We start from the raw sequence: 17,663 nt of genomic DNA, 5'->3' as shown, positions 1-17,663 counted from the left end.
AATTAAGCGTAAAGCTTGTGCCAGGAGTGGGTAAGACAATACTGCAACGGGTGGGGTTTGAACCGCCGACCTTTCGGAATTCAGTACGCACCTCAACCGTTGAGCTATTGAGGCTTTACTATTACTTTACTCTATGCCTACTTATTAAAAGTAGGTACTACCTATATATCGATGAGATGTGAGAAAATCAACAAGGATGCCACATAGTTAAAAATTATATTTATTATTTTTCAATAATAACATGATAAGAGAAAGTTACAGTCTAGGTAATACGTAACAAAAAGCTATTCTAAAAATTCAAAATTTAATCTAAAATAATAAATTTAAAAAGTTTAGAGGTGAACTACCTACCCCGTAAGTTTGTTGCCATAGTCGTTATTTTGATTGTTGTTGTTGTGTCTACACATCAATGGTGAAATTCAACTCTATAAAATGCCAATACCCACAGAATTTCGTTCGCTGTGTATGCTAATATTATGGTTCCACGATAATTTTATTAAGGTAGAAAGAATAGATATGCAATATAGCCAATAGCTAATGCAAAACCGGTGCCGTTAAATCTGTGTGGGTCGTGGGAGCTTCAGAGTTGAGCTAAGTTCTGATCTTCATGTTGGGGACTGCCATGGGACCGGGTTTATGTACATTTGAGAAACTGAACCACGCAGACCTTGAAAAGATTTTTTTTATCATTAAATACCTTAAACCTTGCTGTTGCGAACTGTACAATAAGGTAAACCTCTGAGCAAAATGTTAGCTTTCTAGGCCCAAAATTTTGGCGTTGATTTATCAGTGAGTTCCTTTTTATTACTAGCTGATGCCCGTGACTTCGTTCGCGTGGATATAGGTTTTAAGAAATCCCGTGGGAACTCATTGATTTTCCGGGATAAAAGTAGCCTTTGTGTCCAGGGTATAATCTAGATATATCCATACTAAACAGGTATTATCAGTGAGTCAAACCTTTTCTTTTTATACATTACTAGCTGATGCCCGCGACTTCGTTATCGTGTATATAGGTTTTAAAAAATCCCGTGGGAACTCATTGATTTTCCGGAATAAAAAGTAGGTAGCCTATGAGTCCAGGGTATAATCTAGACATATCCGTACCAAATTTCAGCCAAATCTATTCAGTGTTTTTGTGTGAAAGAGTAACAAACATACAGACATACGCACAAACTTTCGCCTTTATAATATGAGTGATTTAGATGACACGGGTTGTACAGGGTCGTTCAACAGCTATAATATCGCTACTCAGTACTCACTGAGTTCTCCCTGGTTCAAAGGCACAGGCAGCGGTTTATTCTTGCTGGTTCGGAGCCAGTCGCGATACGCTCGCTCGCCCGCCACCCGCCGACGCTCTTCCTCTATGGCCGCGCGTGCAGCTTTGCGTTCGGCTCGAGTTTTCATTACTAGCCATTAACAAATAAATAATAATTAGGCACCTATTACAGGAAAGATTACTGGTGTCTTACTTATTTCTTACTAGCTGTCGACCGAGCCGACATATTCTCGCTTCGCTATAGTAGTTATTTCTGAAAATCATTTCTTGGTGGAAGTCTCCGAAAGAGAAAACCTACAAGCAATGTCAAGTTCCTAGCAGCGGATAGGTTTGATCAGATTGATAGTCAATAAGCCAAACATTGCTAACCCAACCATAAAATCGAAAATTGCTGAATCGCAGGGTTGTGATAGTGAAAAAATGCTCTGACTGGTTTCTGAGGAATGTGAAGACCTGCGGTTTAATTGAAATTGTTATTTAAGTATCTGCACGGTTTGCATGGCCAACATCATCGCCTCCGCGGTCCGTACTTACCTACCCCGCGCAGCTAGGTACCTCAGGAACCATATTCTCAGTTAAACGGTAGACCAGCGGCCTATAGCTAGGCCAAAGCTAATCAAATACACTGGACATACATTTCATCTCCTCTTCTTTTTTCTTAATCCACTCTGCCAATTTCACTTCTTTCTCTCTCTGTCGTTTCTGGCGTTCTTGCTCGCGTTGCTCTTTGGAGCGGTACTGTCGCATGATTTCTTCCGCTTTGCGTCTCTCCATTTGCGTCCGCTTATGCTCCAGCCACTTCTTAAACGACTCTTCCCGTTGTTCGGGCGTTGTTGATGCCGCGACTTGCAGCTTCATCTTCTCGAGACGTGCTTTTTCTCGTTTCTAGAATAATATTATCTGTATTCTGAGACTAATTAAAAGTATCGTCTGAGATTATCAGTAGATAGAGACTTAAATATTCCCTTGATGGACCTTTTAGTGGCTCAGTAAAACTTGGTAGGTAGGTACATAATATATTCCCGGGTGCGAAACCCCTGGGTTAATTATGCAGCAGCTTAGAAAATTACTTTATTATTTATTTTTATACTTTTGTACATATTATTAAGTTACCAAATAACAAAAATAACTTATTTACCTACTTAACTGCTTTATGAACATTTTCTAAACAGTCACCTAAATTGAAAAAAAATGGAAGAGTTAGATATTAACTGCACAGGGAATCTCTCTGTTCAAAGGTGCAGGTCGCATTTGCTATAGAGTCCAACATTTACCTACATTACACAAACTTTACACGGAGTTTCAACACTCGTGACGAGAACTGTAATTCAGTATTTCATTTTATAAAGTCGGATAATGAGGCCAGATATTTTTAAGAGGTGAAGGAGGAGGTCTATATTTATAGAAGAGATAGGTAGGTACTTATATAGGACTGGAATAGTTGAATCGTTGAAAAAATAAATAGTAACCTCGTGTTCTTTTCGTGCCAACCACTGCTCAAACGCTTCTCGCTTCTTCCTCTCATTGCGCTCGCGTTCTTCCTTAGCCGTGGCCGTAGTAGAAGCTGACGCGACGGACAAGCGAAACGTATCTGAACCATCTTCGCGATACGTGCGATTATCGCGCGGCGTCGCTTCCTCGCAACACGCTTCTTGACAAGCGAGACGACACGATTTGCGCTTCACGCTTCCGGACGAGGCACTGGATATACGCCCAGTTAGGAAAGGGGTGGAAAAACTCCTGTAAGAACTGTGCGGATGCGGCGTGACTTCATCGATGAAAGAAGAATCAGTTTGCAAAGACGTCGCAGAATGAGTAGATTCAACTGTTTCTATACAAATTGCTGGGTTGATGTACCGTGTTTTACTCTTCTTGGACCCTTGAGACTCAGTATCGCTGTGATAGTGCACATTTTCGCCAGCTCCGTCGAATACGTGGTTCGATTTTTTCACGTACAGATCGTACTTTGAGCGATTGCGAGCGCTATCGCCAAAGTTATCGATGTCGCTACCCATAGCGTTAAAAATAAATACGCATACCTAGGTACTTAATAAAGATGAAGTCAATAAATTAAAATAGAAATAGCTATAAAATGGCTTCGAAAAGAACTGTCAATTATTTTAACTTGAAAGTTTATGCGTCATTTATCATCAAAAAGGCAATAATCATTTATCTACTCGTATCATAAAACTGGCCAGTAGGTATTACTCATAAAATTATTTTAATCCCATAGCATGCATAGCATAGACAGTTAAGTAGGATTCATTGACTTGATATTTCAAATTAATGGTAAGATTCATCTTAGGGCCGGGGCACATATATAGGCGGAGCGCAGCGCAGAGCATTTTTCATCAAAATATTATCGATATTATCCTCATATCAATTATGCATCCGTGCGGATACTCGCGCATCCGCGCGCAGTCCCGCGCGTGCTCGCGCATTCTCTGGTCGAAATTCCCCTGTCACGCGATTACAAAACTTCGCGGGCATGCTCTGCGCTGCGCTCCGCCATATTATGTGCGCCGGCCCATACTAACGTATTAAATTACTTTAATGTTCTTTCAGTTTTCAGCATTGCTCCATGGTTTTCAGACTAGTCATAAAGTTAAATAAAATATAGTCCGTGCAAAATGAGAACTCGCTCGCACGTTTACAAATATGTAAGGTAAGTACATCCATAGGAATAAAACAACATCGCCATTCATAGAAATGTATTTTATTGATTATTATATTATAAACTATAATGTATTGAACATCTGCTGAACATATGTAAGCAATACATTATTTTAAGCTTGACCAGAAATATAAAAAACTTGCTCTGTGGGCGCCACTTGTCTATGGTCACTAAATACAAAATGGTCTTGTATAAATTAGTTCCACGGGTTTTCCGCATTACGGCGAGGTATTTTATTTCTCTGGTCAGGCCTTACCAGAAATATTGTATCGCCTATAAAACTAACTTCTCAAATGAAACTGAGGGTTCAATAAATTAATTTTAATTAATTGTAAATACAATGCATTTACAGTGACGTATCGTAAGGAATTTTTTGGGTTCAATATGATAGGATACTATTGTGATAGCACAACTAATAATAATCACAGTTCTGTAGCAAGATTAATTGCAAAATAATCGTTTACTAAAATATACCTACTATACAGAAAAATTCTAATACCGAGTTCGCACATAGGTATCTAAACTTTAGGTTTCGATAAATTAGGCAGGTAGCACTGTTTTATAGCACAAGGAAAAAATCCGAAAAACGAGAATTTGTGGTTACATCACAAAAAAAACAGTGTTATTCTTGTACGGTACGGAACCCTTCGTGCGAGTCCAACTCACACATGATCGGTTTTTAAAACTATAAGTATTCATAGTCATACTAGTCATACGTTTAGAAATATAAATCGTCTAAGGTCTCTTACCACATAAAAACAAGAATTCTAACAATTTTCGCATTAGAAATATCAGGTTTAAAATAAACGTGTAACGGTTCATGGTTGTTGAAGTTATTTAATGTCCAAAGGTCCAATTACAATTTATATTACTTATAGTTATGTTAATAAACCAAATCGAACTATCACAAAATGATAATAATGAACTGATGTTTATGATGGTGGTTGATTGAGTTTGGTGAGGTAGTTTTTTTTTTAAATATTTCACATAACTACCCTCACATCGAATGCCATAATTATGAACTTAAAATAATGCGTTTGTTATTGACATTTGGAATTAAATACTATTAAGGTGGTAACTTACTTACAACATGCATCACAATCAATTCAAGTTGTATCACTCTTAGGATTTGACTCACTTTTCCTTTCTTTGAATTGGATATTACCGTAAAAGGAAAAGAAATTTACTTGTATTTAAATAATAACACGCGTACATCGTCTATTACTGAGTTGAAGCTTGTTATAAGTTAGTTTCCACCCCAAGACCTGAACTCCTATGCTGACGTCAGTCGCGCGTACGTATACTTTTTGTGATATTATGTAGCACACTACGGCGCCGATAACGCTGACAGCATCGTAGTACGAGTAATACGCGCGACCGACATCGGCATAGGAGGAAATTAGACTTTATATTTCTGATACTGTCAGTCTCACAGGATAATACAAAAATAATGGAAGTATGTCTGTAGTGTCGTTAACGGTACCCTATCACTTTTGGTTGTTCTGGCGTAAGATTTGACGATAACGTAGATGTGCTGGTTGTAGTGACGTAACTGCACAATAGCATAGGTAAGGATCTTCGGTATAAATAAATCATCAATAGTTCATAAATAATGTATAAAATTAGATCGAATGTGGTACAGAACGAATTTTGAGCATCCCACCCAGCAGTCTTGTCTGTCCTACTCAGTTTGTGTACAGTGCGAAGCCAGAAACTCGCAAGGGAGGTCCTGAATGATGCGAGCCTTCGAGGCTGCAGTGGAACGAACGAAGCGAGTCGGTGACATTCACAGTGAAAAGGAGCTAGAGTTGGTGAAGCTGAATGAAGGGGGCGACGGAGCGAGTCTTCTAGCGTAGCCTTGGCCCCTGCTAATGACACTCGCGGTAGAATAGCTAATAAATTCGTTTTTGCCAACAGTGGTGCTTAGTGCGAACTACAACGTATACTGCTAGCGGCATCCTATACAGTGTCTAGAGATGTGTAAGATGCCGATAATCACGGCAACGCAACCCGAAGTGATATAGTACTAAGTACTGCCAAAGGCACCGCATACACTACCTACAATAATAGTCTTGCTACAAGACTGCAATATGATGGATGCCAATTTTTTACTCACTAGTATGGGGGAAAATCTAGCTATTCCTAATTTCAGATACGACAATCGCCTTTTATTGCTTATTACTTTTTAGTTCTGACAAAATACATTTCATTTGAGACAAACAAAACGCAACGGCAGCGCGGCCTAAGAGTCCCTTCACACTAGCGGTTGTCCAGCGTAGGCTTTCGTCAAACATATACGAGTAGCCTACATGCCGCAACTCGCGACGCCTGCGCCGGGGTAGCACTTTTAACTTCGCTAGCATAGCGCCTATGCCGCTATTGCAGCGTCATGTATAATCGCTAACTATTTGATATAATTTTTTACTGTACACATTTATTATACAATCACGTACTATGTATTTAAAATTATTTTTATTGCAGACAGTAAAATATTTCAAACACATAGTTTGCAATTGTACATAACGCTGCTTTCCGCGCTGCGAATATGTGCGACGAACGCCGGAGAACGCTGGAGAAATGCAGCTGTGAAGGGGCTCTTAAGAGCACAGAACGCCCACCCTAAAGAGTGCGTTTCGAAAAAAAGAGATGAAAGAGCGTTCCATTGCTTGTATTTCGACTTGTAAGAGCCGCGTAGGATATTTCCGTCACGCGTGTGTTTCAAGCTTTATTCAGAATCCATCTAAAAATATTCAGTTGAAATTGAGAACACTAAACAAATAGCACTTGAGTTTGTGCTTGTACTAATATCTATGGAATACATCTCGACTTCAGATAAATATGTACAGTGAAATGAACTAGTGAATAAAAAACAAGATATTGTTAATGACCAAACTATACAGCCGCTCGAGAGTTGTGCAAACATTCGCGAACTATAAAAAAGGTTGTCACTGACTTCCCTCTGAAAAACAACTAGTGCATACATTTTGAGAAAGGACTCAAACTGGTATGTCAAAAGTACGGTGTTAGTTTTTAATCTAAAGCTAGAACCGCACTATAGAGACGCGGCGCAGCGCGTCAACGGAGCGGCGCGGCTCTTCCTAAACGCACTGTACTGCAGCGGCGGGACAAGAGAAGCGGCGCGGCGCTTCAGAATATTCTCCGTAGCCAACTCTGCCGCGTCGTCGTAATGCGGTTGGAATCATTTGAATCAATAAATAATATTTTTCATGTCGCGCCGCTCCGCTGCCGCGCCATACCGCGCGGCCTGTGTAGTTCGGTAAAGCGTACATTTAACATGACAGTTGGCATATCGTCGTCTTAGAGTGAAAACCTCGGGAATGCAGTTTTGCTCAAATTTATTTTATTGCGTTTCTAGGAAGAAAACCTCGCAACGCACATCCTGATCTGACTAATTTGTTCATTCGATACTCGTAACGCCATCTATGACATTAAATGAGAAACTCGTAAATACTCGCTTCTGTTAGTTACAGCACGCAGTTTTTTCTTCCTCCTGAAAAGTTACTTCTTTTACACTTACGAGGTTTTCACTCTAAAGCCGTCGATATAGGGCAAATATGGCGAGTGCTTCTGAAAGTGGATCTCAAAATGAAATAGCTGATGTTCAATTACTTGTCTCGACAGATAAATGTATACAGCAGCTCTAGCACCGCAATTCGCAAACGACAGTGTGATCACAATCGCCTTTCAGATCAGTGACTACCTTAATTTTTGACCGGCCATTAAGTTTGGTGCGACCTATAAATTTAGGTAGATAACCTTAAAATTCACAAGGTCTAAGATTACTAGTTGAGATTAAAATTAGGACCTAGTATAGTGATTCCGCATTGGATGAACGCGGCTTTTTAATTTTCTCTAGATTCTTGATGACAATGTCGTGTAGCGAACAGTAGCGGTTGCGAATCTCGCACATCACAAGCCAAAGAGAAAGATATTCCTTCTCATCGAGCTCCTGAAACAAATAAAAATTCTCATTAAGTACTATCATATATCCACTAATATTTGATAAGTACACAAAACTTAGTCATCAAAAAAGGGGTAAAGGCAGAATTTTTTTAGGGTTCTGTACATCAAAATATGATCACTTTGTTGTTGCTCTATAGGTCTGTTGTGCCTTTCTGTCTGTTGTGCCTATCAAGAAAACCTGTAGGGTACTTCCCAACCTAGAATCATGAAATTTTGCAGGTAGGTATCTTGTAGCAATAGCCCAAGTAAAGGAAAAAATCTGAAAACTGAATTTATGGTTACATCACAAAAAAAAGACTTCGCGTGGATATAGGTTTTTAAAAATCCAGTGGGAACACATTGATTTTCTAAGATAAAAAGTAGCCTATGTGTTAATCTATGTGTTGGGCTGGATGAGGAAGGCTGAGGACCGGGTGTGGTGGCGCTCTATAGGGAAGGCCTATGTCCAACAGTGGACGTCCACAGGCTGATGATGATGATGTGTTAATCCAGGGTATAAACTACTTCCACTTAAATTTCAGTCAAATCTGTCCAGTAGTTTTTGCGTAAAAGAGTAACAAACATACACACAAACTTTCGCCTGTATAATATTAGTGTGAGTGTGATGGAGAACTTTCACACATGCAGGTTTTCTTATGATGTTTCCTTAACCATTAAACAAAGTGATATTTAATTGCTTATGTAATAGAATGTACACATCTATGAAAATCTAGAAGTGTAGGTATGCCCAGCATCAAACCTCACACTTCCAAATAGAAAGTTGACAACTTAACCACTAGGCTATCGCATATTTTTCTCTCCCATTAAATTAGTTTATAATACAATTGTTAATAGTTTTACCATAAATTCTCTCTAGAACCTCAACTAGAGACATTTTAGGTATCTCTAAGAGGATGTACTCTTGTATTGACACAACCACTATTGATCAAACTATGTACTAACAACATTGATCTAACTAGCATACCAATATGCAAGACTATTGCTTTTGAGTTTCTAAAGTCTTGTCGTATTAACAGTCCAGTACTTCCTATTGTATTTATAACAAACAAATAAACATACAAACAATAATAATCTTATAATAATATATAATATCCCCCAAAAGCAGGCGAGGAAGAGGCAATCTCATTGAGGTTTTAAAGATATTGACCAAATTATCAAAATGCACCTTTTGAGCTGCTTAGCCTATTATAAGTAACTAGCTGATTCCCACAACTTTATCTGCGTGGATTTAGGTTTTTTGAAATCCTGTAAAAGTTTTGTGATTCTACAGGATAAAATGTAACCTATGTGTTAATCCAGGGAATATAATCTATCTCCATTGATTTTAGTCGAATCAAGCAATTTTTGCGTTAAATAGTAACAAATATACACACATTTATAGAAACTTTCGCTTTTATAATATTAGTTTGATAACTGATAATAATAATGGTAGAAATTATACTCACTCTCACTGCTCTCCTATAGTCATCAATGTGTGGGTACTTAGCAACCTTTGAGACAATCTTGGCCCGTGATATGAAATACCGTGAGATCTGATCGAAGAACGCGGCCGCCTCCGACTCCACCGACTGTATCTCTGCGAGGGTGTCCTCTTGTATTGACACACCAAAGTTGTTGCCGTCTTCAATTTTGGGGATCATGAATGAAATCCACATTTTAAGCTGTAATTCAGAATGATATTTTAGGTTTATCTGATCTGTGGTGCAGACAGAGAAACAAGGATTTTGGACGTTTAGCAAATTACACAATATAACGAAATCCTCTCACAATTACTTCATTTCATTAAACTAAAGTAGTTTAGTGAAAAGTAAGAACAGACTGGACTGCCTTTAAAAGCTTATAACTTCACTAGCGGCAGAATATTTTTCTAATCAAACAAACATTGTGAGTCACAGAAACGTTTAAGTGCGGAAACCAGCCCAGAGAGAAGAAGAAGAAGAAACATTGTGAGTCTACACGCTTCCATGAAAATTTTATCTCTATAATAAAATAACTCATGAAAATTGTAAATACCATGAGTTACACATGTAGAACAGGATGTTAGGCCTTAATAAGTCTTACCAAGTTTGAATCCTCAACAAGCTCTCTAATATGAGGTTTGACAAGATGAATCAGATCACTGAGTGGCTTGTTGCATGGCACAGTCCCATTGGGCAGGGCGTACACCTTTGTACCTTCTATAGATGTGTTACTTGATGCCTCAGATGAATCTACGCGTTGTCTTTTTGTGTTGGGTTCATAATTCAGCTGAGCTGGTGGTGGCACTGGAATGTTTAAGTCCTGAAATAATTTATAATGGGATTATTTATAAGCATATACAAACAAAATCTGAAGTACTTGTCCTACACCGAATAAATAAATGCAGGCTATATGAACGAGTAGCCTAAATAATTTTTTTCAAGTGTTTTCATTAAAATTGCTGGAAATCGTAAAGTCATAGCACTCATAATTCATGATCAACCCATTTCCGCCCCACTAATGAGCACGGGTCTCCTCTCAGAATGAGAACGGTTTAGGCCATAGTCTGCCATGCTGGCCCAATGCTGATTGGCAGACTTCACACACCTTTGAGAACATGGAGCACTCTCAGGCATGCAGGTTTCCTCACGATGTTTTCCTTCACCGTTAAAGCAAGTGATATTTAATTGCTTAAAACGCACATAACTGAAAAGTTAGTGGTGCATTCCCGGAATCGAACCCCCAACCTCCCATTAGGAGGCGAACGTTCTAACCACTAGGCTACCACAGCACTCATAATTACTGTAAATTAATTTCTACCTATGTATAGGTAGAAATTAATTTTAGGTCACAATGGTCAATGGAGCTATAACTAACAGTTTACAGTTAGTTTACAGCAATCTTATTAGATAAAATTAAAAATAACTCAATAATTCAAGATAAATAAAAGCCATGAGAGCCACTCTGGCTCTCATGGCTTTTATTTATCTGAAACACAACATGAATGGAAATATAAGATGAAATGATTTTAAATCAAGTAATGTAGTGACCCACTTAAACAGCTTATTCTTAAGCTCATTTATGTTAAACTACCCTCATAGAATTAATTTTGTATTAAGAATTTTGTTGTATAAGGCCAAATTCAAAGAGAACATTCTACTTTCAAAGTCTTCAATCCAATAGATTTGGAGTACCTATCTATTAAATAATAAAACTCTATTAAATATGAGGAATATTCACCTGATGAACATCTGAAAGATCTCGATTTTGGAAATTTGATGTTTCTAGAAGCTCATTCAACTTTACTATTTTCTCTGGAAAACCTTTAATAATTAAGTGTTCTGCCTTTTGTTTCAGGGAATCCTTATAGTCCTGAACCTAGAAAAAAGGGTTCTCCCTAAGAATAGCTCTTTATGACATAAGTTAGAACCGACCGCCGAGTACAACGTCGACGGTCGACCCCATGGCCGCATCATAGTGAGGTTATGTTGATCTTAAAGCAAACAATTTAAGCGTTTTATTGGTTTCAGATTGAGAATCGATTCGGAGAAACATTCAAAATTTTAAATAAACTACCTACGTAATCGCTACGCAGTTTTCACAAAGCACAATGACAATTTAGTTGAATAATTTTATAGATGATATTATGATTTACAAAATCAACGAACATTACCTTCTTTGCAACGTCTGCCATTTTATATTAAACAAAATATGTTTGTTCCTTTATTAATCTTATTAAGTAAGTAATCTTGAATAAATACTGTTAAATTAAATTGTTAATTGTTGAAACCGCACGGCGGACAACCACGCACAACTTTTTATTCAATTTGATTTGACGGATTTGGTGGTAATTTGGTGGTTTGGTTTGGGGTTGGGGGCTGGGGGGCTGGGTTGATTTGGTTTGACTCATATTTGACTCATGTTTGACTATTGTAAAAGTAGCTACTCTGTGGTTTGTGTTTGGTTCTATGGTTCTATGCAATTTTGAGGACTTCGTCTGTATTGCCGTTTTCTGGAGCGCGTGCGGTCCCTTTTTGGAGTGTTTTTTTTTGACGTGACAACGTCTTATAATTCGATAGAGCCGGCTGCACGCACGAAAAACATGACTCATGCGGCGTTACCGAGGTAACGCCGCATGGAACGCCAGCTCTGAGGCGTTCCATGTAAGGCTTGAAGTGCAAGCGAGAGCGCGGAACGAGCGACAAAGAAGCACAATCGGTCTTTGTTGTCACGTTCAACTATCGTCAGTAAACCGACTTTACAGACAACCAATTTTTTTTTGTTAAAAGTGGCCGGTTTTTGTGCTTTATTGGTATTTTTCGGTCTGAAATTGACTGGGAAGCGCACCAAAGGGGCGCCGCGCATGTGTCGGCGAGCGCCGGCACAGACGAAGTCCATACTTAAATAGTTTCCCTAACTTGTAAATAACTACCAACTTGACATTGGCTTATCTGTTTAAAACCAGACCTCGAAAAATAAAATAAATGCAATTTTGAATTTTGTGTATGGTTCAAGAGCCAGGCCAAGCAAGGCAAGCTTCTCATCAAGCTTCTAATCTATGATAGGTCTTCGTCTATGTTGGCGTCTGCTGGCGCGCGTTCTGTGCCTTTTTGGAGTGTTTTGTTTTTGTTGGAAGTGACCGGTTTTTGTGTTATTGCTGGTGGAAATGACTGGGAGGCGCTCTGGAGGGGTGCCGCGCGTGTGTCGGCGGGCGCCGGTACGGATGAAATCCATACTTATACATATAGTTTCCTTAACTTGTAAATGACTACAAACTTGACATTGGCTAATCAGTGTAAAGCCAGACGAGAGAGAAAAAAAAATCTATATGATTGTCAATGATTTTATATAAAAAAAAATAGAAAATAGAAATCAAATCAAGAAATGTGCTGCGCTTTTTCAAGCATAGTTTTCAAGTATTAAAAATTAAAACTTGTTGTTTAAGTCGTCTTAATAAATAAAGATATGAAACAAAAATATGGCTTCATTTAAATTTAATTTTTCGAACACCAAAGAGATTTCAGAAACTAAAGGTATACAGTTAGTACCTAGTGTAATAGAATTGAAAGAAAATATGTAAAAAAAACGTGAATAATACAGTTTTGCTCTCACCTTTTAAGATGATACAGATATGGCATGGCTAAGCAGTGAAGAAATCATCCCTAGCAATCAAATCCAAGATCTCGATGACTTGGTCATTCATGCTAGAATGTTCACATGTGATGAGGTAGAAATTGGGCATGTTCTAGTCAATAACATGGCTTGTGCAAAAGAAACGGGTTTGAAAAATCTAATTGAGCTTTCTGAGAAAGAACACAGTGATCTTGTTGCTGGCAAATATGAAGGTATTGGTTGAATAATTTTTATTATGACTTAGTTTTTATATATTATTACATTATTCGTCTGCCTATTTGCACTGGGCCAGCGTACCAGGCTATGGTCTAAACCCTTCACAATCTAAGAGGAGACCCTGTTCAGTAGTGAACTGGCAATGGGTTGATCACTGTATGTATTGTCGGCCCAGATTCATTATGCTGCATTATTTTATCTTGCCATATTATATCACATCAGTCTCTAATGGGCACACTGCTAACACCAATGCAGCTTTGAGTGTGGACACATTACCGACACTGATTTCCAAGGTGAACCCATGCCAGGGTCGGGGCAGCTGCTCTAACTGAGGCAGCCTCTAGTAGAATCATAGTTTACCATGTAAATGTAATTTTCAGGTGGTCTAAAAATTTGGGAGTGTACATATGATTTAATTGAGTACTTTGAAAAATATCCTGGTGAAATAAACTTTAAGGATGCAAAAGTCTTGGATTTGGGATGTGGTGCTGGTATTTTAGGAATATATGCATTTTTAAAAAAAGCATTTGTGACATTTCAAGACTATGTAAGTATTGTTATTTATCAGCATGGAAATCTATGTTTATCAGTTTTGGTTCAATACAGTAAAGATCCAAAATAATCTGTTATTTTTTTGGCAGAGTTGACGTGATATTATACTAAGCTGATCTTTTAATTTTCAGAACAAAGAGATTCTGGAATACTGCACAATACCAAATGTTCTTTTAAATATAGAAGAGGAGGAAAGAGAAAAAGAAATAAGATGTAAATTTTATTCTGGAGATTGGATGTCATTTGATAAGTTACTTGATAAATCGGAAGTATTTGATATTATACTCACATCAGAAACCATTTATAACCAACAAAATTATGATAAGCTAATATCCCTATTTCTAAATAGATTAAGTGATAAAGGAACAGTATTTGTTGGGGCAAAAACTTATTACTTTGGTGTGGGAGGTGGTACCAGACAATTTGAAGCATCTATAGAGAATACAAATTTGAAAAGCGAAGTTGTCATGAAAACAAGTAGTGGCATACAGAGAGAAATTCTTAAAATAAACAAATCATGATGTTATTTTAATCTTTAATTTCTTGAATACTTAATAATAATATAACATTACCAACACCAAGTAAAATTGGAAGACATTTTATGTTGATTGCACATTACATGCAAACTGCATCCACCACTTTTCAGCTCTGAAAATAGCAATGGCATCACCAGCACTGAATTGGGTGCACAATCTCAGATTGAACCCCAATTAAGGCAAAAATATCCTTGCACACCCCACATTTATGTATGCAGCTCACCTACTCATCCGTAATCCTACCTACTCATCTGTAATTAGTCAATTTTCAGCACTGAAAAATGCTTTGATGCAGTGTATTCATAATGAACAGCTAAGTACTTAAATGCTTATTGAAATATATTTTTTAAATATCTTTTTTTGTACTCAAATTATGATATTAAAACATGGATGTTAAGGAGAAAGTCTCTCATAAACCCATCCGTCTTCACCTTCATGTAACAGTTTACCATCTAGCACTTCTCCTTCTTTGGGTTTCCTAAACTTGATCCTGTCATGCAGTCTATCCCTTTGTCCTTGCCAGAATTCAACTGACCTAGGTTGAATAATGTAGCCACCCCTGTAAGGAAAAAAAAACAAGAGATTATTATCATATCAACAATAAAAGTTGCATCAGAAGTCAGCTATATGGGACACATTAAAATTCATTTAAAAACTGATTACAGATGTAATCATAGTCAAGGTAAAAAAATGACATACCAAAAATTTGGTTTAGGAATCTCCTTCCCAGGTATCATGTATTCTGCTTCCAAAACCTTTTCTCTTTCACAAAGCACATCTCTTGATTCAATTGGGGTACTCTGATAGCTAGTACAGGCTGCAATCTGGCTCGGCACTGGCCGCGAATGGAAGTAGGTAGTAGATTCTCCTTCAGAAAGTTTTTCTACTGTACCCTCAATGCGAACAGATCTATTTAATATTTCCCAGTAAAATGTAGCTGCTACATTAGGGTTTTCAGCCTGAAATAAAATTGGCATCATTTTGTTTATGACTACCTGTATGTTATTCAACTTTCAGAAAAAGGGAAGGTAGCGAGCCGCCGACATAGTGTAACAACCATTAAGCAGGAGAATGAAGAGGTCTGTTTGTTTTGGCATAACCCATTTCAGTAACTTAATGCCCTTCAGCTTTTCCTTTATATTATTACTAGCTGACGCCCGCGACTTCGTCCGCGTGGATTTAGGTTTTTCGAAATGACGGGAGTCCTCTTTGGTTTTCCGGGATAAAAAGTAGCCTATGTGCTAATCCAGGATATTATCTATCTCCATTCCGAATTTCAGCCAAATCCGTCCAGTGGTTTTTGCGTGAAGGAGTATAACACACACACACACACTCACACACACACACACACACACACACACACACATACAAACTTTCGCCTGTATAATATTAGTGTGATACAGGTTTTATAATGTCCTTACTCCACTGGCCACCCTATTTGGTCAAAAATTTGAAAATTACACAGTGATGCAGAATTTTTTTAATTGCAGGCTGGGTTTGTGGAAGGTAAAGCTTATACCTTCACCCTGTATCCTCAAAAGTAGGTGGAGGTTTTCCAATTCAATACTTTTACTGGTAGGGCACTCAATAGCATAGTCAAATAAATAATATATTATTTATGAAATATATCAAGTACATAAGTAAAATTAGGTATCAAAGCACATTTTAGTTTTGAAAATAAAATAATGAAAGGAGTTTAAAATACCATTTCTTTAGCTTTCCTGCTGCCATGATTGGTGAAAAACTTAAATCCATCTTTTCCATAGCCCTTGCATAACACAAACCTTGCTGATGGATACCCATCCCTTAAAAACCGAAAAATAATATCAGTAATTAACACTTAGGTTGAGATCTATAGAGCGCACTTTGACTTTGTTCAGATACCTACTGTTAAAACGAGACAGTGTTAAGTTTCAAGTTAAAAAGGGACAGATTTATGCCAGTCGTATACTGGCATAAATCTGTCCCTTTTTAACTTAAAACTTTAGCTATCCTTAATTATTAATTTTCTAGTGACAAGTAGGCAGGTACTTAAAATCTTACTTTGTTGCAGTGGCAAGGCACATAGCATTTGGTTCTAAAATTTCCTTTCGGGTACAAGCTTCTTCAAACCAAGCTTTAAACTGGCCAAATGGTTCTTTTGCTACTAAGTGTTTTTCCAAGAATGTTTCATCCTTATCTTTATATTTAATTCTCATACCTGGAATATAATGACTTAGGTCATCAACAGAAATATTAGTACCTAACTACTTACTAGGCATGCCAATAGTAGGTACCTAGGCCTCTGCAAGCTAACAATTATTAAAAAAATTAAGTAAACGAACCTCCAATATCGATGCTCATTTTGCGTGAAAATGATTTACTCTCACGAAAGTATAACCGTAAACACCTCGCTCCCATGCGCTGTTGTTAAAATTTATAACAAGCACGTGAATCAGAAGTTTTGCCTGGCGTAATAATGCAAAATTTCGCAGTTCTCACAGTAAGTGGAATGATGGAATAACAAAGCTGAGTGAAGTAAGATGCCTTACGCTACTATCCACAGTTTACACGAATTATTTAGCTAATAAAAAGTAATAATGCGTTCAATACTTTATCAAATACAAAAATTGTTTCATGATTTAAAATGGTTATTATTGCGAGTTGACAGCTAAGTAGTGATAAGTGTTATCACCACAATTTTTTTTTCTCTCGTCTGGCTTTACACTGATTAGCCAATGTCAAGTGTGTAGTTATTTACAAGTTATAGAGAAACTATATGTATAAGTATGGACTTCGCTGTGCCGGCGCCCACCGACTACAAGCAGCGCCCTTTTAGAGCGCTTTTCCAGTCAGTTCCACCACCAATAAACACCAGCAGAACTCAAAAACCGGCCACTTCTAACAAAAAAAAACACTCCAAAAAGACTCAACACGCGCGCCAGCAAACGCCACCACAGACGAAGTCCCACATCCCACTCTATGGAAGTCCCACAATTTTATATCTATGACAGTTGTTACCACCAGGTAGAGATGGGCAAAAATCGTAAACTGAATACCGATTTATCTATGGTTTGGATACCGCAATTCCATGCTAGCCTGAATAGAACAGAAATAAAATTAGGAATAAGCTCAATTTTGGGGCTGCTCGATTGATATTTTTTTAATTTTCTGCGCTTTTCAGGACCTAGTTAGTCGTAAACGTGATGCGCGCATATTGCGATGGAACCATTGGAACCCTTTTGACCATATGTTATCCTTTGTTATTCGTCTGTGGTTTTGACCTCAATAGCGGTACTTTTGTAATTCGCGCTAACGTACGGTTATCGGCAAAATAACGTGAATTCTTTACTCT

The 17,663-nt window shown here is 37.8% G+C and overlaps 4 protein-coding genes across 5 annotated transcripts; 1 reads left to right on the top strand and 3 right to left on the bottom strand.

The window, feature by feature from the left end:
- Positions 1 to 195: 195 nt before the first annotated feature.
- On the bottom strand, positions 196 to 3,426 carry LOC123872352 (nucleolar protein 58-like). Its single transcript, XM_045916573.1, has 4 exons — positions 2,746 to 3,426; positions 1,912 to 2,161; positions 1,260 to 1,406; positions 196 to 667 (listed from the first exon to the last, which is right to left on the bottom strand). The coding sequence occupies exons 1-4, from the start codon at positions 3,289 to 3,291 to the stop codon at positions 606 to 608; spliced, it is 1,005 nt and encodes a 334-aa protein (XP_045772529.1). The 5' UTR covers positions 3,292 to 3,426; the 3' UTR covers positions 196 to 605.
- Positions 3,427 to 7,417: 3,991 nt separating this feature from the next.
- Positions 7,418 to 11,794, bottom strand: LOC123872356 (proteasome activator complex subunit 3). 2 transcript variants are annotated; one of them, XM_045916578.1, is made up of 5 exons: positions 11,566 to 11,794; positions 11,133 to 11,264; positions 9,996 to 10,214; positions 9,380 to 9,595; positions 7,418 to 7,920 (listed from the first exon to the last, which is right to left on the bottom strand). In XM_045916578.1, the coding sequence occupies exons 1-5, from the start codon at positions 11,584 to 11,586 to the stop codon at positions 7,777 to 7,779; spliced, it is 732 nt and encodes a 243-aa protein (XP_045772534.1). In that variant the 5' UTR covers positions 11,587 to 11,794; the 3' UTR covers positions 7,418 to 7,776. The 2 variants fall into 2 exon arrangements, with proteins under 2 accessions (XP_045772534.1, XP_045772533.1); XM_045916577.1 differs by having other exon boundaries at positions 11,133 to 11,270; positions 11,566 to 11,793.
- A 945-nt stretch (positions 11,795 to 12,739) lies between these two features.
- Positions 12,740 to 14,319, top strand: LOC123872353 (histidine protein methyltransferase 1 homolog). Its single transcript, XM_045916574.1, has 4 exons — positions 12,740 to 12,925; positions 13,013 to 13,237; positions 13,622 to 13,788; positions 13,925 to 14,319. The coding sequence occupies exons 1-4, from the start codon at positions 12,871 to 12,873 to the stop codon at positions 14,312 to 14,314; spliced, it is 837 nt and encodes a 278-aa protein (XP_045772530.1). The 5' UTR covers positions 12,740 to 12,870; the 3' UTR covers positions 14,315 to 14,319.
- On the bottom strand, positions 14,314 to 17,007 carry LOC123872355 (pyridoxine/pyridoxamine 5'-phosphate oxidase-like). Its single transcript, XM_045916576.1, has 5 exons — positions 16,654 to 17,007; positions 16,373 to 16,529; positions 16,035 to 16,134; positions 15,029 to 15,288; positions 14,314 to 14,888 (listed from the first exon to the last, which is right to left on the bottom strand). The coding sequence occupies exons 1-5, from the start codon at positions 16,727 to 16,729 to the stop codon at positions 14,723 to 14,725; spliced, it is 759 nt and encodes a 252-aa protein (XP_045772532.1). The 5' UTR covers positions 16,730 to 17,007; the 3' UTR covers positions 14,314 to 14,722.
- Between the last annotated feature and the right edge of the window lie 656 nt (positions 17,008 to 17,663).

This window comes from Maniola jurtina, chromosome 15 (assembly GCF_905333055.1).
Source record: "Maniola jurtina chromosome 15, ilManJurt1.1, whole genome shotgun sequence".
Classification (NCBI taxonomy): Eukaryota; Metazoa; Arthropoda; class Insecta; order Lepidoptera; family Nymphalidae; genus Maniola; species Maniola jurtina.
The sequence above is the reverse complement of the archived record's forward strand: the minus strand, read 5'-3'. Positions and strand labels throughout refer to the sequence as shown.